General features: G+C 38.1%; 1 protein-coding gene across 1 annotated transcript in view; it reads right to left on the minus strand.

Moving 5' to 3' along the window:
- Window positions 1-3,740: 3,740 nt before the first annotated feature.
- LOC139738415 (importin-11-like) overlaps window positions 3,741-20,393 on the minus strand; it is a 31,366-nt gene continuing 14,713 nt past the window's right edge. The window contains exons 14-26 of the mRNA XM_071649393.1: window positions 15,407-15,570; window positions 14,367-14,407; window positions 13,736-13,801; window positions 13,117-13,281; window positions 12,380-12,495; window positions 11,470-11,546; window positions 10,349-10,428; window positions 9,185-9,265; window positions 8,552-8,647; window positions 7,542-7,655; window positions 6,242-6,453; window positions 4,783-4,864; window positions 3,741-3,951 (exon numbers count right to left, since the gene is read on the minus strand). Coding sequence (XP_071505494.1) covers window positions 3,793-3,951; window positions 4,783-4,864; window positions 6,242-6,453; window positions 7,542-7,655; window positions 8,552-8,647; window positions 9,185-9,265; window positions 10,349-10,428; window positions 11,470-11,546; window positions 12,380-12,495; window positions 13,117-13,281; window positions 13,736-13,801; window positions 14,367-14,407; window positions 15,407-15,570 — 1,453 coding nt within the window. The 3' untranslated portion in view covers window positions 3,741-3,792. The remainder of the gene's footprint in view (window positions 3,952-4,782; window positions 4,865-6,241; window positions 6,454-7,541; window positions 7,656-8,551; window positions 8,648-9,184; window positions 9,266-10,348; window positions 10,429-11,469; window positions 11,547-12,379; window positions 12,496-13,116; window positions 13,282-13,735; window positions 13,802-14,366; window positions 14,408-15,406; window positions 15,571-20,393) is intronic.

A 20,393-nucleotide genomic window follows, 5' to 3' on the forward strand; every position in this document is an offset into this window, starting at 1 on the left:
ACTTCTGTTAATCCTCATTATTCCTTACCACACTAGTAACTTTACATCTGACAGGCCAACACACATGTAGGCAATTGCTATTTAAATGGAATTGATAGCCATCAATCACAGTAAATTCAGTTGTTTCATTTTGTTTTTGTAACTAACGTGTACATCACATGGAGTCCGTTACTCTAATTTGCTTCCATACCATTCCTCGTCTCAACCTGCTCACTCATCATTATTAAATAATGCCTCCGGGACACCACGTCGTGGCGGAGGCATAAAAAGCAGATTTCTCATGTTACAATTCAACTTACTCCTACAGGGGAATTGACAAAATATAGTTGAATTACCTTACTAACGAGTATTCCTCATTAGCCACAGGTGGGGAATAGGTACTACGATGAAAATAGAGTTCATGATTTGACTGTCAATTTCTACCACACGTGTTGAAAACTAGCCATAACTGTGTTGGAGAATATGCAATGCAAATCAACTGATTTTGAATACATTCATTGAAAAATCAAGTAGGCCATTATAAGACATACGTGCCACTCTTAATACAAGGCCCTGGTAACAGGGTAGAGAAAAGTAAAATTGTTGGCAGCAAAGATATCAGCAGTGTACCGGCACTTAAAGTTGGTGGTCTGTGCTCAGTCTATAGAGTATAAACCATGCATCGAACAGATCATTTGCCTTCAAGCAAGACTAAGCTTCATCAAAATAGTATGCCAACAAGATAACATTTGTGATATGTACATCGACAGATCCCTGCTTCCAGAAAGAGCTTCTCTCACCCTGAAGAGATGTATATAAAGTATGACATGGCATCACAATGCTTTAAAGGTATGACACGGCATCACAATGCTTTCAAACAATGTATACACGTACATCCCAATAAATTATTACTAACTGCCCAGTCACAATTTTCTTTTTTCCAACATGAGAAAAAAAAAAACATTTTTTTTTTAAATAAAGAAAACGAAGACACTATAGATCATGGGAATAAGAACTTAATAGAAATCTAGAGCATATTTGCCACATACAATGTATTTAGATTGGTGAGTCTAAAAGAAAGTAATAAAACATTAATATCATCCTAGATAAATATGTCCCCCACTGCCAACCACCATGTAATATATGGCAACCCAGTAATACTCTGGTTTCATATACATATTCCACAAAGTGCAATGTTAATTTTTTTGTGTTTGAGAATGTACATTCCAAATAGTGAGTGACTAATACAAATAGTCTAGAAAAAAAAAATGTGCACATATTAACATATTCTCCCATCTCAAACGCAAAATGAGATCTTCATATAGAATGGGCAGTATTAAACCATGATGTTCAAGATACCAGATTCTGCAGTTTGGTGCTGCATTTTTTTCTTTTAATCATGACCCTCACTTTTCACATGAGGGTCTTAGCAGCAAACACAAATGCTTCATTTTGAATCTATTTTTTGTTACAAATGATTTCTGTTTTGGTTGCAGAAATTCATAAATGTAAGCACTGCAAAATTCATACCTGATTCTTGAAATGAACTGCTAAATTTACATCTAATTCTTGAAATGTAAACACATCTTCTAGGAGATGGAAGGTCCTGTTTTTCTGTCAAAAATAACATTTCTGAATTTTTTCTCTGATTTTATGCAGAACTGATAACTTTACCTATTCCCGTCTAAGCTTTCTCTAATATCTGACTTGCATTGAAATTCACAAGTGCTAATTTCATGTTGACAAATGGCAAATTCTGCAGTAGATTTCCCCAGGAACTGGACGTTCATAAAGTCCTTCTCTTCTGTTAGCGATAAAAGGAAAAACATAACCAAACATATTCTATGAATCTTGCATCCCACTTGAATATTACACAGAACAATGTCAGCCCTAGGGCGCAGAGTTGAACAATGCAACTGACTACTTAAAATATCTTTCATAAAGTTTCATCAAATGTAAACTTGAAAGACACCTCTCTGAGTGGCTCAATTCATAATCCGGGGACCCAAATGGCAGAAGAATATACAAGCATCATCCCATTCAAGGGCCAAAGTTGGCAATTTCCCAGTTAGGACTGGATATATGTTAAACTTGCCTTACAGGAGGCAATATTTTGGTATGTTTTCAATGCTGCTAATTGAAGTCAGCATGATAGCTTCTGCAAACAACAGCAACAACAAAATCATCACAAAATACACACATATGACTTTGCAGTATGCAATCTACAACGAATTTTCAAATTGAAAAAAAAAAAAAAAATTATTGTTTTCTTCAATCCTGTAAACCTGGAAATGCCCAGTAAAAACTGCATATTATCAAAGAACAAAAAACAAAAAAACAAAACAAAGGTAAAGCCACAGCAATCACTTTGACTACTCTCCACCAATCAGATACAGCATTCCAGAAGACAATGAAATCAGCTTGGTAGCTTATGATATGGTTCAGCAATCATAACTGTAAGACAATATGTCTCCATTCTGATTTCTAAGACACATCCTGATCACCATTTCCTGCCTTTGGATACTCTCTCAAGTGTTTGAGATATCCAAAAATATTTTCAAGGTTTAATGAGTGATTACGAGAATGATATGGAACTGGCAGTTTGTGCACACAAACACTGTATATCGGCAACACACAGCATCCCAAAAGCACCACACAAAATGGCTGACCAACTTGGCATGTAGCCTTCTGTCAAGGCCCTCTCGCTGTATGGTGTAAAGAGGACCCAGCTGAGTGGGGTGGCAAGAGGTCCTTGCCTCAGCTGGGCTCACTTCACTCGCCCGTTACAGCGAGAGGGCCTTGACAAAAGGCTACTTGGCATGTAGCACAGTGAGCAGTGATCACACATACACACACAAACAAATACACATACCACACCAAAACTGTTTACTGACCTATTTATGGTAACAACACATTGCAGTCCACAGCAAAATGCCAATGGTGATTAACTCGCAATGAAGCACAGCGTAAACACACACACACACCCACATGCATACTGTAAACACGCACATGCACATGCACTTTAACTCGTTCCTTTAACTGATACCAGGTTCTCGTGATGTCAACTGATACATGGGAACCTGCTATACCAGGTTCTCAAAACGTAGACAGAACTGCCTGCATTCTTGGCCTACATTCTTGTAAATTTGTGTTATGCTGGCCAGAAAAATGGCTTTGCTAGAAAGATTAGAGTTTCTTCTATCAATATCTGTTTTCTTTTTGTATGGAAAACTAGCAAAACATTGCTTAATTCACCTTTTTTCCCCATGATGTGCAGGTTTGTTTTGCTAAAAAGCTTGTATCAAGATGTACTGTACATTGTACACAGCAATCAAGGCAGAGCTCAGTAAATTCTGATTTTTGCTGACCCCATTCAGGTGTCTGTAGTTTACATATCACAAGAGTCTGCGGGCCCATCAGCGCACGCCTTGCACCCGATAAATATTTTCATTGGGCAATGGCAAACGCAGTTGACCACGGAAAGGGGATACATGTACTGCCTGACTGCTTTTGCACAGTTGGATTACTACCCTGTCCGTTCTCTGTCGACCTGCAAAAAGAATTTTGCTTGGGAGCATTGAAGGCTCTCCGAAAACTGCGGGAGGACCGAGTTAAAAGTTCCAATTCTCTCCATAGGGGGCATGTCTGTTTTTACTCTTGTCATCATGACCGCTGACCTGTTTGTGTACAATGTTAATGCCATCTTGAGACACTGGGACAAAAAAAGGTTAAACCACAAGTCTGGTACACTACTGCATCCGTCTGCAGAATGTCTCTCAGTTCAGAAATCCCAGCATCGCCTCATAAAGTCTTTCAGGAGATGAACCCCTGGAGCTGCTGCCGAACCTCCACGTCCACCGAGTCCATGATCTGCTGGAATGCCGCGGGGCCGTGGAGCCGCTCGCACTTGGCGAGCTGAAACTTGACGTAGTCGGGGAAAGACGTGTTGTGCACAGGATCCTGCTTGGACAGCTGCAGGGGGTATTAAACCAAAGAGCAAGAAAAAGAAAAAAAAAGGTATCAAAATCTCAACATTTGATGTCATCATCAATTTTCTTTTCAAACTTCTTGGTATGGTTGTCTAGGGACTGCACACGATACTTTCATCTGAAGGTATAGGGCCCATTTCACACCATGACACTACTGTAAAAGTGGACATTTTCGCGCGACTAAGTTTTCGCGCTTGGTCAGGTAAGAAGAGTTTCACGTGTTTTTAATTCCGCGGAATCTAGACATCACGCACAGGAACATATGGCTAGCAAACATATTCGCGGTAGTTTCTGGTTGCGTGAAATACGCGAAAATTTCAACACTGCGAAAATTTCCACTTTTACAGTAATTGACCTTGTGAATGATATTCTGTCCCTACAATGTATAACACTGAGTACCTCAATCTACAGACAAATACACCAGAGTAACCTGTACCAAACTTTAAACAGACATCCTTCATTGCATTTGAATTCAGCATGTGTTTCCAATGACTGGAAGTCTGGCTGAAATGCCTCCCAGGGAGTGAAATGTATAGCTTTGAAATGTATAGCTTCGAAATTTTGGCCTTAAAATCATGTCAAAAACAGAAATTTGATGGTGTTGATCGATTTTGATGACCTGGCTTCAAACTCAATTTTCTCCGCTCAGCTGTCAGCGACTTTCAGATCCTTTTGTAAGGCGGGCCACATTTTATAAGCATGTGTTTTTAAAGCAACATACAGACTAACAAAGGTCATTTTTAGCTTAGCAGTTTCCCTTTAAAAAAAACCAAACCAAAAGAAATTATCAACATTATTACGAAGGGGGACTCACCCGTCTCTGTCGCTTTTCGTGTAGTGTCTCGTACTCATCCTCCTGATCCTCCTCCTCAGACTCATCACTCATCACAAGATAACTTAGAGGATGACAAACAATAAAAATCATCAAGTCACATCACAATCTGCAAATATGACAGCAACAGAGCCACTGAGACACTAAAAGCATACATTGTATCTGTCCATTTGTAGAACATATCCAAAATATACATTTATGAATTTTATGTTCGTTTACCGAACATTTCCACTACCTCAGGCCTGCATTACATTGTGTATTCTCCAAAAGCTCACAAGAAAGAGACATTTTTACCAGTCTCTCAGAGATATGTAGTTTCCTTTCAATACCACGAGTTGTCATAGTCAACAAAAGTATGTATAGATGAATGGTGTATACACAGGCATCCAACCTAGGATGAAATAATAAAACAGTGCTTAAATTATAGCGCATATCACCACCGTAGTGTCTCTATGCGCTTTAAGGGAGAGGGATGAAAGTAGAAAGAGGAAATGTAGTGTACAATGTATGTACCATAAATGTAAAATGCCTCTTTAAAACACAAAAAGGCAAGAAAAGCATGAAGGCTCTGACAAAAAAGATAAGAAAAAAATAAAAATCAATGCCAAAAAATGCTGACACAGGATACAGTTGCATAGCGAAAAAGCATTTTTTTTTTCATGTTCTCTATTTGTGCTTTTTGGTTCATAAATAAATTACTGTCAAAGGATTGTTATACTGTAATTGCAGAAATATTCCCCATACGTAAATTTCTGTGTATACAGGCTACTTTCGGGTCATGCAAATTCTATAACCTGTGAAAATATCTCTATGATTTTTCAGTGCACATTCAGATTGAGTTGAATCATGTTTTTGTTAGAGGTGCCTCTGCGGTAAAAGTGTGTGTTTGCGTGCATGTGCCACTGTACTACTTTTGTATTTAGAAGTATTCATTTGAGCGCATGTGTGTGTATGCAGTTGGTAGTTTCTATGCAGACCAGACATTCCTATGGGATCAGGCAGCACATCAGTTTTCGCACACTCAGGGAAATGTCAAATTAAATTCTGTGTTTTCTGTGAATTCAGTGAAAATATACAATTGAGCACTTGCACAATGCAAATTCAAGACCCTGTGACTATGTTTTTGAGCCCTTAAGCGGAAAAAATGACCGCATGAAAATTTTGACGTTTACATTTTAATCAAATGTCTGGAGTCTGGCATTTTCCTTCCTTGGATGTATGTTTAATGATTTCTTTCTTCAGCTGATCAAAGTGAATTTTGGCACATTTCTTAGTGGTTTTTAAGGTTTTCCCTCCATACTAATAAACTTTCCCTTCTTCATTTCATCAGTCCTTCCTTCACAACATCATCTCCATCTTAAGGGGATCTCCTCACAGGGCTTGCATCACTAGCATGGCATCATAAACAAAAGACAAGAAGAGAATTCCAAGAGGAGCTCACTCTACTTGCTGGTCGTTCTCCTCGCGGCAGACATCGTGAAGGACCTCTACGACCACGTACATCATGTCGGGAAGTCTCTCGGTCACCACTGGAGAGTTACTGGTCAGCAGCGAGGCAAAGGCCAGCCCGGTCAACTTTCGCCGCTCGGCCTGGGTCAGCTGGTCAGTGCGGTCCACCCAGGTCTGAATCAAGGCAGTCAATACTTCCTCGGCCTGCATCGCATGGCAGAAATGAATGCATGATCATCTAGTACACATCATACAATCAACATCTTACCCCACTGAGGACGGACTGATTTTGCTACAACACGCATTTACCATAGACACCTGCCCGAGTATACTCAGGACTCGTCCTCAATGGGGCAAGACATGAATTGGCTGGCATAGGTCAAATATTGCAACACTGATCTCCTAAATATGTTCTGATTCTACAGAAAATCTTTCTAGCATCTCTCTGCAACAGCTATTGACAGATACTACAACTACCAGTTTTTAAAATTCTCCTAATATTTCAAAGTTCACGAGTGCTTATGATCACTGATGACAAGATTGAAACAAACAACATCATCAAAATCATGAGTACAGAGTAATGAATTGCAACCCTAATGAGAAGCTTAAATCTTGTAAGAAAATCAACAAAAGCTGTTCGCTGACCCCATTACTGTTAAAGTCAAGACTATCATGGACAACAACAGAATTTTGATTGATTATTGATTAGTCTTGTAAGGGCTGAAGAAAGTTTAGGTGTGACTATAAGGTCTTTCTCGTAATGAATAATTTGATTAATCACAGCAAGATCACATAAAATATGTACACTAAAATTACAGCTAAATAGTATTTTATTGAGATATTCATGTCTCGCAGTCATAAGACTGAATTGCACAAAGAATCAAATCATAAAAGTGACAATGATTACAAAACAAATGTGACCTGCTACAAGAAAAGGATCCGAAAGTCGGGAACGGACGACGTTCTGAAAATGACATGATATTGTTCCCTTACTCTTCTTCTTCTTCAATTTCATTTATAACACAACTCATAAAAGTACTCGGTTGCGGAGATATACATGATTTTGTTAGCGCACACCGAGGGGTTTAGGAAATCAGCGTTTCGAGAAAACCGCCTTCAAAGTTTTCCTTCTGACGCAATCATGATCAAGGGGAGGCAAACAGTATTCACCTCTTGACAATAGAAGGTATGCTCCTAGCAACCTCCGCGATGTTCATTCATTCCAAAACACCTTTATTATCTTCACTGTAGCAGTTTTGCAAGATTTACAAGGTATTATTTGAGACACTTACAGTGCTATTGTATTCTTTTGCTACAATGTCCAGCAGCTGGAAGAAATACTGTTGGTCTCTTATGATGATCCGACTGAGAAGAGACAGGTACATCGTCATCAGCACGGGGTAATTCTGATCACAGGAAAAGGATGGTTGTGAAGTAGTCAGTAGTTATTGTGTTGATGATGCTGTGAGTTACAGTGCACATACAGCTAGCAACAGCATTGTTCCAACATTATTTAGAAGACCTGTATCTGTTGCACACTGCCAAAACAGTAACAAATGTCACATCCTCGATGAAATGACTCTACCAACCAGATGCGTATTATCACTGGGGTGACAAGACCTTGCACCTCAAATTTTGGTGAAAATGGCTGTTTTGGACTGATGGTCATATAATCAGTTACAGTGATGTCCTGTCCAAATCCTAGCTGTCTTACTCCAAAAATGAAGCCACCACAGCATGTCAAAGGAAGGGCTATCCCATTTGGTATAGTAGTTTTGGCAGCCATTTTTTTTTTTTTGCTCTCCTGAACATTTGACATTTAGTAGATACGAAGTCTTGTGGCCCCAGCGACGATATGGCTATTATGCTTGAGCACTCCAATTGCCTATGTGCAACCAATCAACAATGTTCCTAGGTTGGAAAAGTAACCCCACTCACTGATAAAATTAAAATTCTGCCAATATGATCACACCACATCACTGTGTCATGTGAAAGTAATTAATAGAACCATAAAGTCAAAGAATGAATTAAGATTTCATGAATACATGCTTCAAAATTTTTTTAGTAAAGGGGGAAGGGATCTACAGTAGAATTTAATGCATCTTAGGCACGACCTTATATCGCAAAACAGATCTAACTCTTAATTACTGCTGTTCACAACCAAACAAAAGGAAGTACAATGTACATAATATGTACACACTTAGCTAAGAACACAAACTACTGGACATTTATTGACTGATAGGTAATGCATCACATTGATGTTGATTATAGCGAACAACAATTACACAAAACATGGACTTACATCCTTGTTGACGACTTGGTCAAAGACTATCGGTAGATAAGACTCAAATAGCCTGGGTCCTTCCACTGGAAATACTTTGAAGATCGTTTCTATTGTCTGAAAATTTAAGGATCAAATCAGTAAAAATTTCATAGCTTCATTCTGGTATCTTATTCAGTGTGCTGTAAATACATGTATATGCAGGCAAACACAGAGTGCAAACAAGACAGATAGTTCAGTAAAATTTCTTCAGAGCATGCTCTACATGTGCACTCTTGTAAAAAATAAATAATGATTTTATGAATCAGAAAAAGTTTACTCACAAAATGACCTGGCTTGAAAATGGGAAATAGCAAGTGATTCCCTGTCCAAGATAATCACAGATTTTGAGATCTACTATGTATACACCATGAATGCAATTACTGGTAACACACTGTATAAACGAAGCAATCATCTAGTCAACATGGAGAATATGAGAAGTAATCATGTCCCCCCCCCAAAAAAAAAAAATAAATAAATAAATAAATAATAGTAAACTTTCTGTCTTCAAAAATGCACCTACAGAGATCTGCAGAGAAGGGAGATTTGCACTAAGCATTCATATGGGTCATTTCCCAATGACCACTGACTAGCAGGAGTTCTCATCGGACATACCTTCAAGACAAGAACTATCCCTTCCGTCCGGAGATCAGTAAGCATACTGGTCAGGCTGGTGGCAACTTGCTGACCGTACATCTGGAAGAGATAATAAGTACATCAAGACCACATTGGTTGGAGGACATGATTTCATAAACCCTTGCATACATATTTTTTCTTTTTTTTTAAACAGATGACTGAAAACTTTACATTCTTCTTGTTTTAAATCCATACAATTGTTTGAAACAAACAACAAAAACTAAAGGCACTGAATAGTATCTGGTAAGGTCTTAACTGCAGTATGATTACACTGATTATATCGCTTTATGGATTCACATTTGATTCCCTAGTGATAGACCTCACAGGCCTGCACAAGGGCAGTGATATGCTTCACTTGGTAGTGCATCTGTCTTACAATCAAACAGCTTGGGTTTGATTTTCATTGAGTCAAGATGAGGTATGGTGATGTATAATCATACCATCCCCTCTGGTAAGAGGCAAAACACTCTGTCCCTCGGATAGGACATTTAATGGAGGTCTTGAGTGTGAGGGAGTCATGATGCACATACATAAAAGAACCCATTTCATTCATTCATCGCACAGAGCAGGATGCTCACCTGAAGTAGTCCACCTACCCACCCATACAAGAAAACGAGTGAATAATGCCAACCCCTCATTGTCCTCCTGACGTGATTAGTAATAGAGCTGTATACGCCATATATTTTGCGAGTCTAAATTTTCGCGAATCGGGACTTCCCGACAATTTCGCGAGTGGTTGAATTCGCGATCGTGGAACGCTGTACTGAACTCAGATTATGTATGTGTGCATCACATTCACATCGGGATCAGAGTCATTATTTTCGCATGTCTTTGATTTCGCGAACAGCACGCGACTCGCGAAATTCGCAAAAATAAAAACCTCGTGAAATATTCGGTGTATACAGTAGCCAGCACATGGGATCAACCAGGTACATTGTGCCATACAAACACAAATACGAAGAAGGAGGAGGAACAGGAAGAGGAAAAGAAAAGGAAGAAGAAAGAGTGCTGCTGAAGAGCAACTGAGACAAGGGTCACTAGGCAATGACGCACAAGGCATAGGACTAGTGGGCAAAAGGTCAAAGGTAATACAGTTCAAAGGTGTAGGGTCAAAGGGTTAGAGGTTAAATTACAGATACACACCTGCATGAATTGCTCCTTGCCAAGGACTACATAGCTACTAATGATGAGAAGACACGTCCTAAGGTTCTCTGTGGCTATCTCTGAAAAGTGAGGTTTGCATTAGTAAAACAACAAGAACAAAATGCAGAGTATGGTCGCAAAACGGTTTAGGCACCCTTTTTAAACATTTAAAAGTAAGTTCATCGTCAGGTACAGCAAAGTAAAACCATTGCAGTGGTACCTCACTTGCTGAATAACAAAGAATACTCTTCAAATTATGATTTCAAAAATCCCCAATTTTATTTTTTTCTCACATTGTTTTGCAAGATAATGAGAAACCTCTTATGAAATAGGGAGGAGTGTATTATTCTACGAGGAATTCAAAGTTTGTTTGATGAAAATTTGTTTTCAAATGGCTAAGACATCCTGAAATAGAGTGGTCCTAATAAAATTTAAGACTGCTTTGTTTTGGATATCTTGCCATTTCAAAATGAATGTTCATCAAATAACGCTTGAATTCCTCTTAGAACTATACGCTCTTCCATATTTCATAAGAGGTTTATCATTATCTCAAAAAATTTATCATCAAAAAGTGTTGGAAACCTAAAGCCACATCCAAACAAAACTGTTCCATTCCTTTAACAAAAATATTGATAAATACCTGTCATTTTGGCATCACAAATCAAATTAAATGACATGAAAATAAAAAATGTGTTACTCACAGTTGTACTTGTACATAATTCTTTTGACAAAAAATAAAATAACATCTCCACTGCACAATCTTAATAATACACCTCAGTGTATTACTAGCAATGATCACGATATGAAGGACAAAATGACAGTAACTGCAGTATGTTTTTTATCATCCTTTTATAGTCTCATTGTGTTATTAAAAAAACACTTTTGATTCAGAGTGGTAAGATTAATTGTTCATGATGTTGTGGTATCTACCTTTGTTGCTCACAGAAATATCATAATTCAGCAGATGTGAGATGTGGCACAGGACTCTTGTTCAAAATGACCCACTTTTCCCTTTTCACTATTCAAATTATAACTTCTCTCTGTCACAGTGTTTTCTTTTGGATTCACTTACTCTGCAAACCTGAGAAATGTAATCGATGATGAATGGCAATTCAACTTACCTAGCACTTCTGGCATGTTTGGGAAAAGCTGGAGAAGCTCCGGTGTCATGACTGGTGCATTCTCAAGAGTCGCAAACCTGTGACACCACACAAAAATATATAAATAATCAAAATTTGCATTTAGTTTGCAATAAATTCATATGGCGCATTTTCCATGTAAATACATGATGCTCATAACAGCCAAAATGCATGACAACATTCTTCATTGATTCACAAGAATGATATGATACCACATGCTATTTGGCAATGAAGGGGATCACTGCAGAAGTAGTACAGAAAGAGCAAGAGGGGTCAAAACAATTCTGCATGACAATCTCCTTCAAAGAGCCTGCAAAATGGCCTCTGCATACCTCACTTAGAATAAAGTAACATCACTATTATACTCCAGATTATGATTTTGCTATCCTCCCCCTCCCCCTCCCCTTTTTTTTTTTTTTTTTTTTTTTTTGGGGGGGGGGGGGGGGGGGGGGGGGTAATGTGCTGTCAAATCAACCCTCATCAACGAGCCAGTTCATTGAGTCATTCAAAACCATGGATACTTTTCTTCTTAAGATGTAATTTCAAGCTATCCCATCTACCTGTACATACACAATACACAGGTACATTTCAATTCACGGAATCTGGTTTGCATGCATTAGTTTTTGCAATAGTAACCATACCCAGCACACCCTTTCTTGATGTCAGCACACATTTTTATTATCAAGGTACACGTATACATAGAATTTGATTATGTTTGTACATGGCTCTATTTCAACTCCTTCCTATACATTGTACTTAACATACTGCACTGATGCGTTCGGTAGAAACATCATTCTTTCTCTAAGCATTACCACTTTACTTGGCTCTTAACACTAAGTTTTTTTCTTTGTATCACATCGTTATTTCATCATGACTGACTGAAGCGGCTCACCAGAGGTCTACTCCATCCTCCATGAGGTAGACGTGAGGAGGCTGAGAGACGTCAGTACTGAACTTGATGACCGGTATCAGGAAAGAGTATAGGTTGACGCTGTATGACCCGAGACCCTGTAGGATGGAGGATGGGGAGATAGAATAATTGATTGGAATTCATGACAGCTATCTAAAGTCATGCTCCATTCGGTAATAATAAATGGTCACGAGAGCGATGGTACAAGATTTTGCACCAGGTGTGGCTAAGTTGGATACTGCACCTCATCTTTCAGCGAGTGCTGAATATTGTTCCATTGCACAAGTAAAGACCATACATTTACATTATTTGTTCAATATAACACATATCATCACCTACCTAAACAGCCTGGCCTAGTTAGGGTTAAGTAGAAGCCATGATAAAAGAAATCAAGGGCATACTCACTCGGAACAGGATTCGAACCTACCACCTTCTTATTTCTGGACTGGCGCCATCTCCACTAGACCATTGAGCTTCCACCCAAACAGCAAGTGCTGGTTCTTGGTGGTGCAGTGGAGATGACCCCTGTCTGGAAGTCATATATTTGAATCCTGCTCGAGCACGTACGCCCATGATTTCTTTTATTTTAATACAGCAAGTGCTGGTTCTAATTCTTTTGCATCAGTGGCTTAATTATTAAAATTAAATCAGTTGTAATAAGAACATCTGAACTGAAGAATTTAATGAATTTGAATAGAATGTATTTGCGTTGGACCCACCTGGATGAGATGGACAGAGGTTGAGAGGATGACACACCGTAACATGTTGTGTTCAGCCGAATCCTCCCAGAGGAGGGGCAAGTACTGGGCGAGGCTGGTAGAAAAGGGGCGGATCTTTGCCTCCATCCGCTCTATGATGTATGACATCACGTGCAAAACATTCATCTGGTTATGAAAGGAATAAAGGGCAGTGTATAATAAGCAATCATTTAAATGCCAGTGAGATCCACTTTAGTGTCAAAAGTCTCCTTGACTCATGAATGCTTGTTTTTCTTTTTATACAGTACTATCATTATTGGATTTCATTTCATTCACAGAGTGCATAGCCCTTTTAGTAAGAGACTTGATTTTCAAAGAAGATAACATATAAAATACAACTGTGTACAATGTGAATTAACAAATGCAAATTACATAAATAACTTAAGAGAACAAATAAACACACAAAGTATCAAACAAACATTCAATGATTATTATTATGTTTTCCTTTTCTCTACAACTCAAAACAGAATCAAATGAAACCATATTAAAATCATAAATATATCTTGGACTTGAAATTTTTAAAAGTCTCTTTCATACAGTTTTGGAATATACAATTTTATTCACATTATCTCCATCTCACCTTTGTGTCACACTCAGACACTTGTTGTAGCAGGTTGAAGAGCAGAGAGAATATGGATTCCAAAAACTGTGTGTAGGGAGACAGAGAACACTGCATCAGACATACATAGAACTGAACTCCATGCATCAACATGACAAAAAGAAGAAGACAAACCTGTCTACTGTGCTTCTCTGATTATATCATAGCAATGTGTGGACAAAAGGTAGGAATTTATGCATCTGCATGACTGACCATTCTAATACTTCACAAATGTGAACTCATCTCTATGCATTATTTTGTGATCCATTCCTTATTCATCTCCAAAGTAACAAAGTCATCTGTTGCTAGTTCGTGCCCACAGTTTGACCAGGTGTATTCTTGGAATGGTATCTTTTTGATAAATGTGTAATAAACACAAATGAAACTAGAAAAGAAAACCCTCGGACCAACACACAACATGAAACATAACAGTAATAAAGCCTAGTTGGATATTCTGCAGTCTTCACAATGGCTTCCCTCTATAATGCAGTTTTATTAGCATAAGATATAAAATTGGTTAAAATGACATTACATGCATAGTTCACACCATGGAACGAACCATGGAATAAACCACAGCTGCTCTTTTTTGCTACCTCAAAACTAGTTTACTCACCGGTAAAAAGACATCAGACTTGAACTCAAAGTCATCAACAGGTGAGCAGAGAGAGAGAGTCAAGGAAAGACACGATCAAAACACTGTAAAAGGAGGAATGCTCGTGTGCATTTTAATTTCCTGAATTTCGCGAGAGCCAAGATTCGCGAAATCAAAATGCACATGAAAGTTCTAGTCTGCACTATACGCATTGCATGTTAGAGGCAACACGCACAAATTTCACGCCGCGAAATATATTGTGTTTTACAGTAGATCACAAATGTTTGAAATTCAACTTTTAAAAAAAAGTGCCATGTATTTTGCTTACTAAAAGACACAGTAGCATGGGGATTCCTGGGTGGCTCAATTTATTTGCTGCCCTCTCGGATACATCAGAAACAGGGAAATAGCGCCGGCCAGCAAATATGTTCATCAAAGCGTACGCTCAATGGTCGACTCCAGTCGAGATTACTTGGCTGTGTGTGTATTTACACAGAGATCAGCAAGAAAGCAATATACAATCCATTGCATGGATTTGCGAATATACACGTATCTGAACCGGCCAGCCTTCCCACTCCACGAATCCCCATGCAACCGAGACTAATTGCATTCCTGTAAATATTGCCATTATCTACTGGCCCCGCCATCCCAGGTGCTGCAATCTTCAAATAGCATATCAACAAAGTAGCTTCTAAAGACAATCAGTAGACAGCATACATTGTAAGTGATGATGATTACCAGTATATCTGAATAAAGTCTTTTCAAAATAGAATGACAGTATCAAGAACAATTTATCATCATATGAGCAATAAAGCAACAAACCAGAAAATTAAACAAAAACACATGCTGGCACAAAATGACAAAGAAGAATCTAGCACTGACTTCAGCACATCAAGATAGAGGTATTCATTGCTGGCTCAATTAATATATGACAGCGTCATTTTCGGTTCTCACTCTGCTGGAACAATCCCAGCGCAAGTCTAGCACTGAAAGGCACCTGAAAATACATGTACCGACAACCTGTGCTCAGCAGGAACTTCTGAGGCCTTTTCAAAGGATATCAAGTTTAAGGGCTTGGGCTGCTGATATCCTGACCACCATATCTTCCTCAGTGGCTAAGAGAGGCTGGACGGCTTGGTAGAAAGTGGGATGGAGGAAGGGGGACAGTTTCACCCCAATCCACTGACCAATCAGCCAGATGACCCTTCGTCGGATGACCTTGTACCTGGTTGGTGATAGCAAAAAGAAACAAAACAAAACAAAACATCAATGCAGTACTGGTATGAGTGCTACAAGGTATTGTCCTTGCAACTGATTAAACAACTTGCCCTACATCGACATAAATGTCATCGATGTAGGGCAATTGGCTAATCAGTTCCAATGAAAACATCTCTACGGAAGAATTTCATGAATTTGGAAGAGGTATTGTCCGTTCATGATGATAACTGTACCCTGGCAAGCATAAATCTTATATCAGTAAAACCCTCTCAAGGTTTCCAGACATTCTTAACCCAAGGGACTGTTGCTAAAGCCGAAATTTATGTAATGCTGGATAATCAAACACCACTACTTTACAGTTTTTCAGTTTTAATATGACTATAAAATCTGCATTTCCATGAAAATCATTAAACAACTCATAGAATGAAATTACATATTAAAACGTGAACAAATCTACAAAACAAATACACAATATGTATAAAGACAAAATAATTTTCCAACTATATGAACAAACACATATGTGTGGCGCTCCGACAAAATGAGTCATAAGTCGCACGGGGAGTTTTCCCGTAATGAGCCGAAAATGAAGGGGAAGCACTGCTCGGGTGGAAATTTTTTTATGACGGATTTTGATTCCTTTATGTTTTATCTGTTTGTACAGAAAATTTCAGCGTGTAAAAATGGGTACAAGTGTCCCAAATCACCGTTTTTCTGAGACAAATTTTTTTGGTTACATTTTTTTCGAACGCTCGCCTTTGCGTTGCGTTTTGCACCTATTGTTCTTGCCAGATCGAGACTCCGCCTCCGTTGCTAGGGTGTATGCTAATGAGGCATTGCTCTTGACCCCATTGAAGACAAAACAAAGCATGTGTGCGCGTCGGCGTCGGCGGCCAAGCGGCGAGGGCTATAGAATTACGCAATAATAGTGGGATGACCAAGGCTATTGATTGCATGACCAGCGAGTTTCGTTTGATACATGCACTCCATTTCAATGAGTGGTGATTGACATGACGCACAAATTGCACTGAAAAAAATTAATTCCAACGAATGATCACGCAAAATTTATGATACTTTATCTATGAGCTAATACAATGATCACATATCGAACTCGAAACCTTTTTATGCGTGTTTGTACTTTTACAACGGTTATTAATTGGCCTCATTAATGAATTCATTCAAATAATCATAACTTTCGTTCCCTGGTATGTGGTTGCTGTTTAAAGTTCATCTCTGGAGATATAGTAGGGCCTAAGTTGTCAATTATTCTCGTTTTTATAAAGTCGACAATTTGTGTGATAATTCGCCAAATGTATGTAATGCGTACTATTATTTCCCTGGTTAATGAAACTTATTGCCTTATTTCTTATGATGGTTTGGGCCGTGACGGCATGGAGAGAAATCGGAAGACAAACATTTATTTATTAATGCCCAGATAGCTCGTGTTCCCTTTGGAGGATATTCTGACTCTTGTCATCTGTGTATTTTTTAAAAGTAGGACCTATTTGAGAAAGGGACAGAAAGCTGTGTCGCTACTCAAAAGTGTGCTTCTTCATTTTGTTTTGTTTTTTAATCAGAATGTTTGTAATGATAGCTGTTTGCCGTGTATTGCGCGTAGCTGACATGTGAGAGGTCAAGTCTGCAAAGAATTAGGTTGGCTAACAGCTTTGCCAAGTAGCAGCGCTAATTGCCCATTGAATTGCGTATTCTGAGGAATTTCGAATGAAAGAATTCGGACGGCAATGTTCACGCCTTGTATCCTAGTAAACCCCGCATCAACGAAGCCTTAAACAACGAAAGGTAAACTTCCTGCTATCAAGGGGTGGATATTCACGCAACTAGTATTCTTTCTTTGCCATTGATAGCAGAATCAGTGACGGAATGGAGCAACAGTGTTGGAGGATCGGCATTATGTCTGCTAATTTGTAAAGGAATTTTTCAGTCTCCTTTTGTGTTCAGAACCACAGTCAGTGACGCTAACTTACTCTATCTCCCACAAGCTATCGTTACCATCTAAAAACGTGAATTTTATGAAAGGTTAAAAGTGATCACGGAATCAGTTCTTCCACGTGACACATGCAGGCTTTTATAATAGCATACCAAGCTTAAATCGTTTACCTGTATAGAAAGGGCGGGGATACACACTTATCGCAATCATCCGGATTTGAGAGTGATACACTCTACTACTTTTCTTCATCTTTCCCCCGACAAAGACCATGGTAATTCAAAACAAACAAACAAACAAACAAACAAGCAGTTGATTTATATCAGAACGTAGAGATTTTTTGTGTTTCATGTATGTATAGGTCATCTCTTGACGTATAGTAGGCATTTGTTGTCGTTTTTACAGCGTTTCCTAATAAATGCCTATAGCGAAAACCCAACAAAACTTCTATCAAGGAGGGAAGGGAACTTAAATTTAAATATCACATAGTTTACAGAAATCAGACATGTAAATAAGGCAATCATTATACATCCGCACGGCCGATTGTAATCTCTTACTTTGATTATCAAACATGATCGCCTGCATTTACGTGCTTTTTTTCTAATTTCTTGAACTTTGCCTCATTTTCTCTCTTTTTTTTTAAATAAACAATTGCTCGAAACATTTAAAAATCGTAACATAGTCTGCTATCCCACAACATAATATTCCATTTGATTTGTCACTTATTGTTGGTCGGGTGACGCCAAATGTTGGAATCTCGAGCGATGATACACGGCATTTTGTTTGTTGGTTTTCGTCTCATCGCTCAAAAGAATTTTTACTACGATTACAAGACATAACTGATGGTTTACAGAAGTGATCATCAATTCAGTAAGGATTGATCAATTCAGTAAGGATTAATCAAGTCATGAATTCACTTTACCCATCATGTCTAATCGAACTACGACATTGTTTGGGTAACCGCGCCTTTTTATTCTCATAGTTCAAACTAATTCTTGACATAATCAAAACAATTCTTTTTATAATTTCTCAAAATACTCAAAAGACGGCCTAAGTCAAAACTTTCTACAAAGATTGCCTATACGGCAATCTTTACTAGCCTAAACAAGTTTTCTAGAGCTATCAGTTCCCCCTATGACAATGACTTCGATCGCGTTTTGAACTTGTATCGAACTACTTTCAAAACAGCTATTACCTTTGTAGTTCGATTAATAAACCAGTCTTTTGAATTCATAACCAACATTCGTAATCGTAACAATACAGTAACATAGTACTGCACGTCAATAAAACTTGGAAAATGTAAATGCTATAATAGTAGCGCAAAAAAATGAGTAACGATTATCTTCATACATTCTAATTCGTAGTGATGTCGCTACGAAAATGACACATGGTTTGGTTCAAGCAAATAAAAGTAAAAAGGAATGGGATATACTTCTGATACCACGCCACGCCGTACAATGCATTTCACTGTATTTTGTAACATTTGGTTACGTTTCTGTGCGCTTTACGTACGGAAAATAAAAGGCAGATTGGTGCTATTAACATGCTAACACGCAACGCATTCAAAATGTTTTTTGAAATACACCGTATACAATATAATGTTTTAGTATACGGTTTGAAACTTTGAATTTGCGAGTCCTTTATGAAATTATAAGCAGGGTTATTACATTATCAAGCAAAAATTGAAGTATTTAGGGATTCGGATTTGCGCAGGAGACTAACAGTGCTATATATGGCGATCGTTCGCAACAGAGACAATCCTCTTCAATAGATATACAATGTAATTCTGTTTTCATGAATTGAAAGAGAAACGAAAAGAAGTCAACTTTTTAACTTCATTTTAATAGCTTTCTCACCAATTGAACTTGATTTGATCTGCCATGCATGATATCGCTGTGTGCTCTACTAATTATATCAAATCATTAAAAATCGGCGTGCTTGTTTTTTATGCAGAATATCACAGGTAAGTTTAATTCATTGAAGTTCATAATGTTTGTACATAATGGCGTGTTCGTTGTTTTGTATTCTCATTTTTATGATATATCACGTGTCCATTATCTGATTCTGACCACGAAAATATGGCGACTGTTTAAATGCGGAGCATGTACTGGAAAACTGTAATGTCTCCTGCCAGTATAGACAAACTAATTTCTAATCTATCCCCGCTTAAAATTGAAATGAAATGAAAAAAAAAAAAAAACTAAGTTCGACTTTCAGTAGATTTCAACCGTTTTGTATAGTGCCTGATTCATGTAATGGACACAATTCTTTAACACATAAGCAATCACACAACTTTCGTGAATAGATGTGTCTTAATGATTGCATCTCATGGAAGAAAACTCGTCTCCTTGCCTGAATTTTAGCTTCTTCCTGTTCAAGCTCGCGTGAAAGAAATAGTTGAACATCAATTGCAATCATTAAGAGAGGCACATCCTTAGAAATAAGCACAGGAGTACTGAGACACACTACAAAATAAAAACGGGCCTTTTATCACTATTGACAACGCATGACATTGAAATGCTTTTTTTTCCCTTGGGGGAGGGGGGGTAATACAATTGATTATTCTGAAGGTTCGTTAATCACACAATGAAATATGGTTCGCTATTAGCTTAGGTTCGTTAACAAGAAAATTAAATGCGGTTCCTTTCCGGTAGTTCCTTTACCCGAAAGTAATCAAGCAATCATTTTTTTCTGATAAGGTTTGTGAATACAAAACGAAGTGAAGAAGGCCTAAGTATTAATTCCGAATATTTTTCAGTATTATTATTTATGATCCACTTCTCAAACGCAGAAAGATTGTAACTGCACATGTGATGTAAAAAAAAAATAATAATAATTCCGCTTAAGCTACAAGTTAATTGCTTTTTATATGCTATGCTATTAGAAAA

The sequence above is a fragment of the Diadema antillarum genome, unplaced genomic scaffold (genome assembly GCF_040938485.1).
Source record: "Diadema antillarum isolate AM-2024a unplaced genomic scaffold, OU_Dant_1.0 scf00000000, whole genome shotgun sequence".
In the NCBI taxonomy this organism is placed as follows: domain Eukaryota; kingdom Metazoa; phylum Echinodermata; class Echinoidea; order Diadematoida; family Diadematidae; genus Diadema; species Diadema antillarum.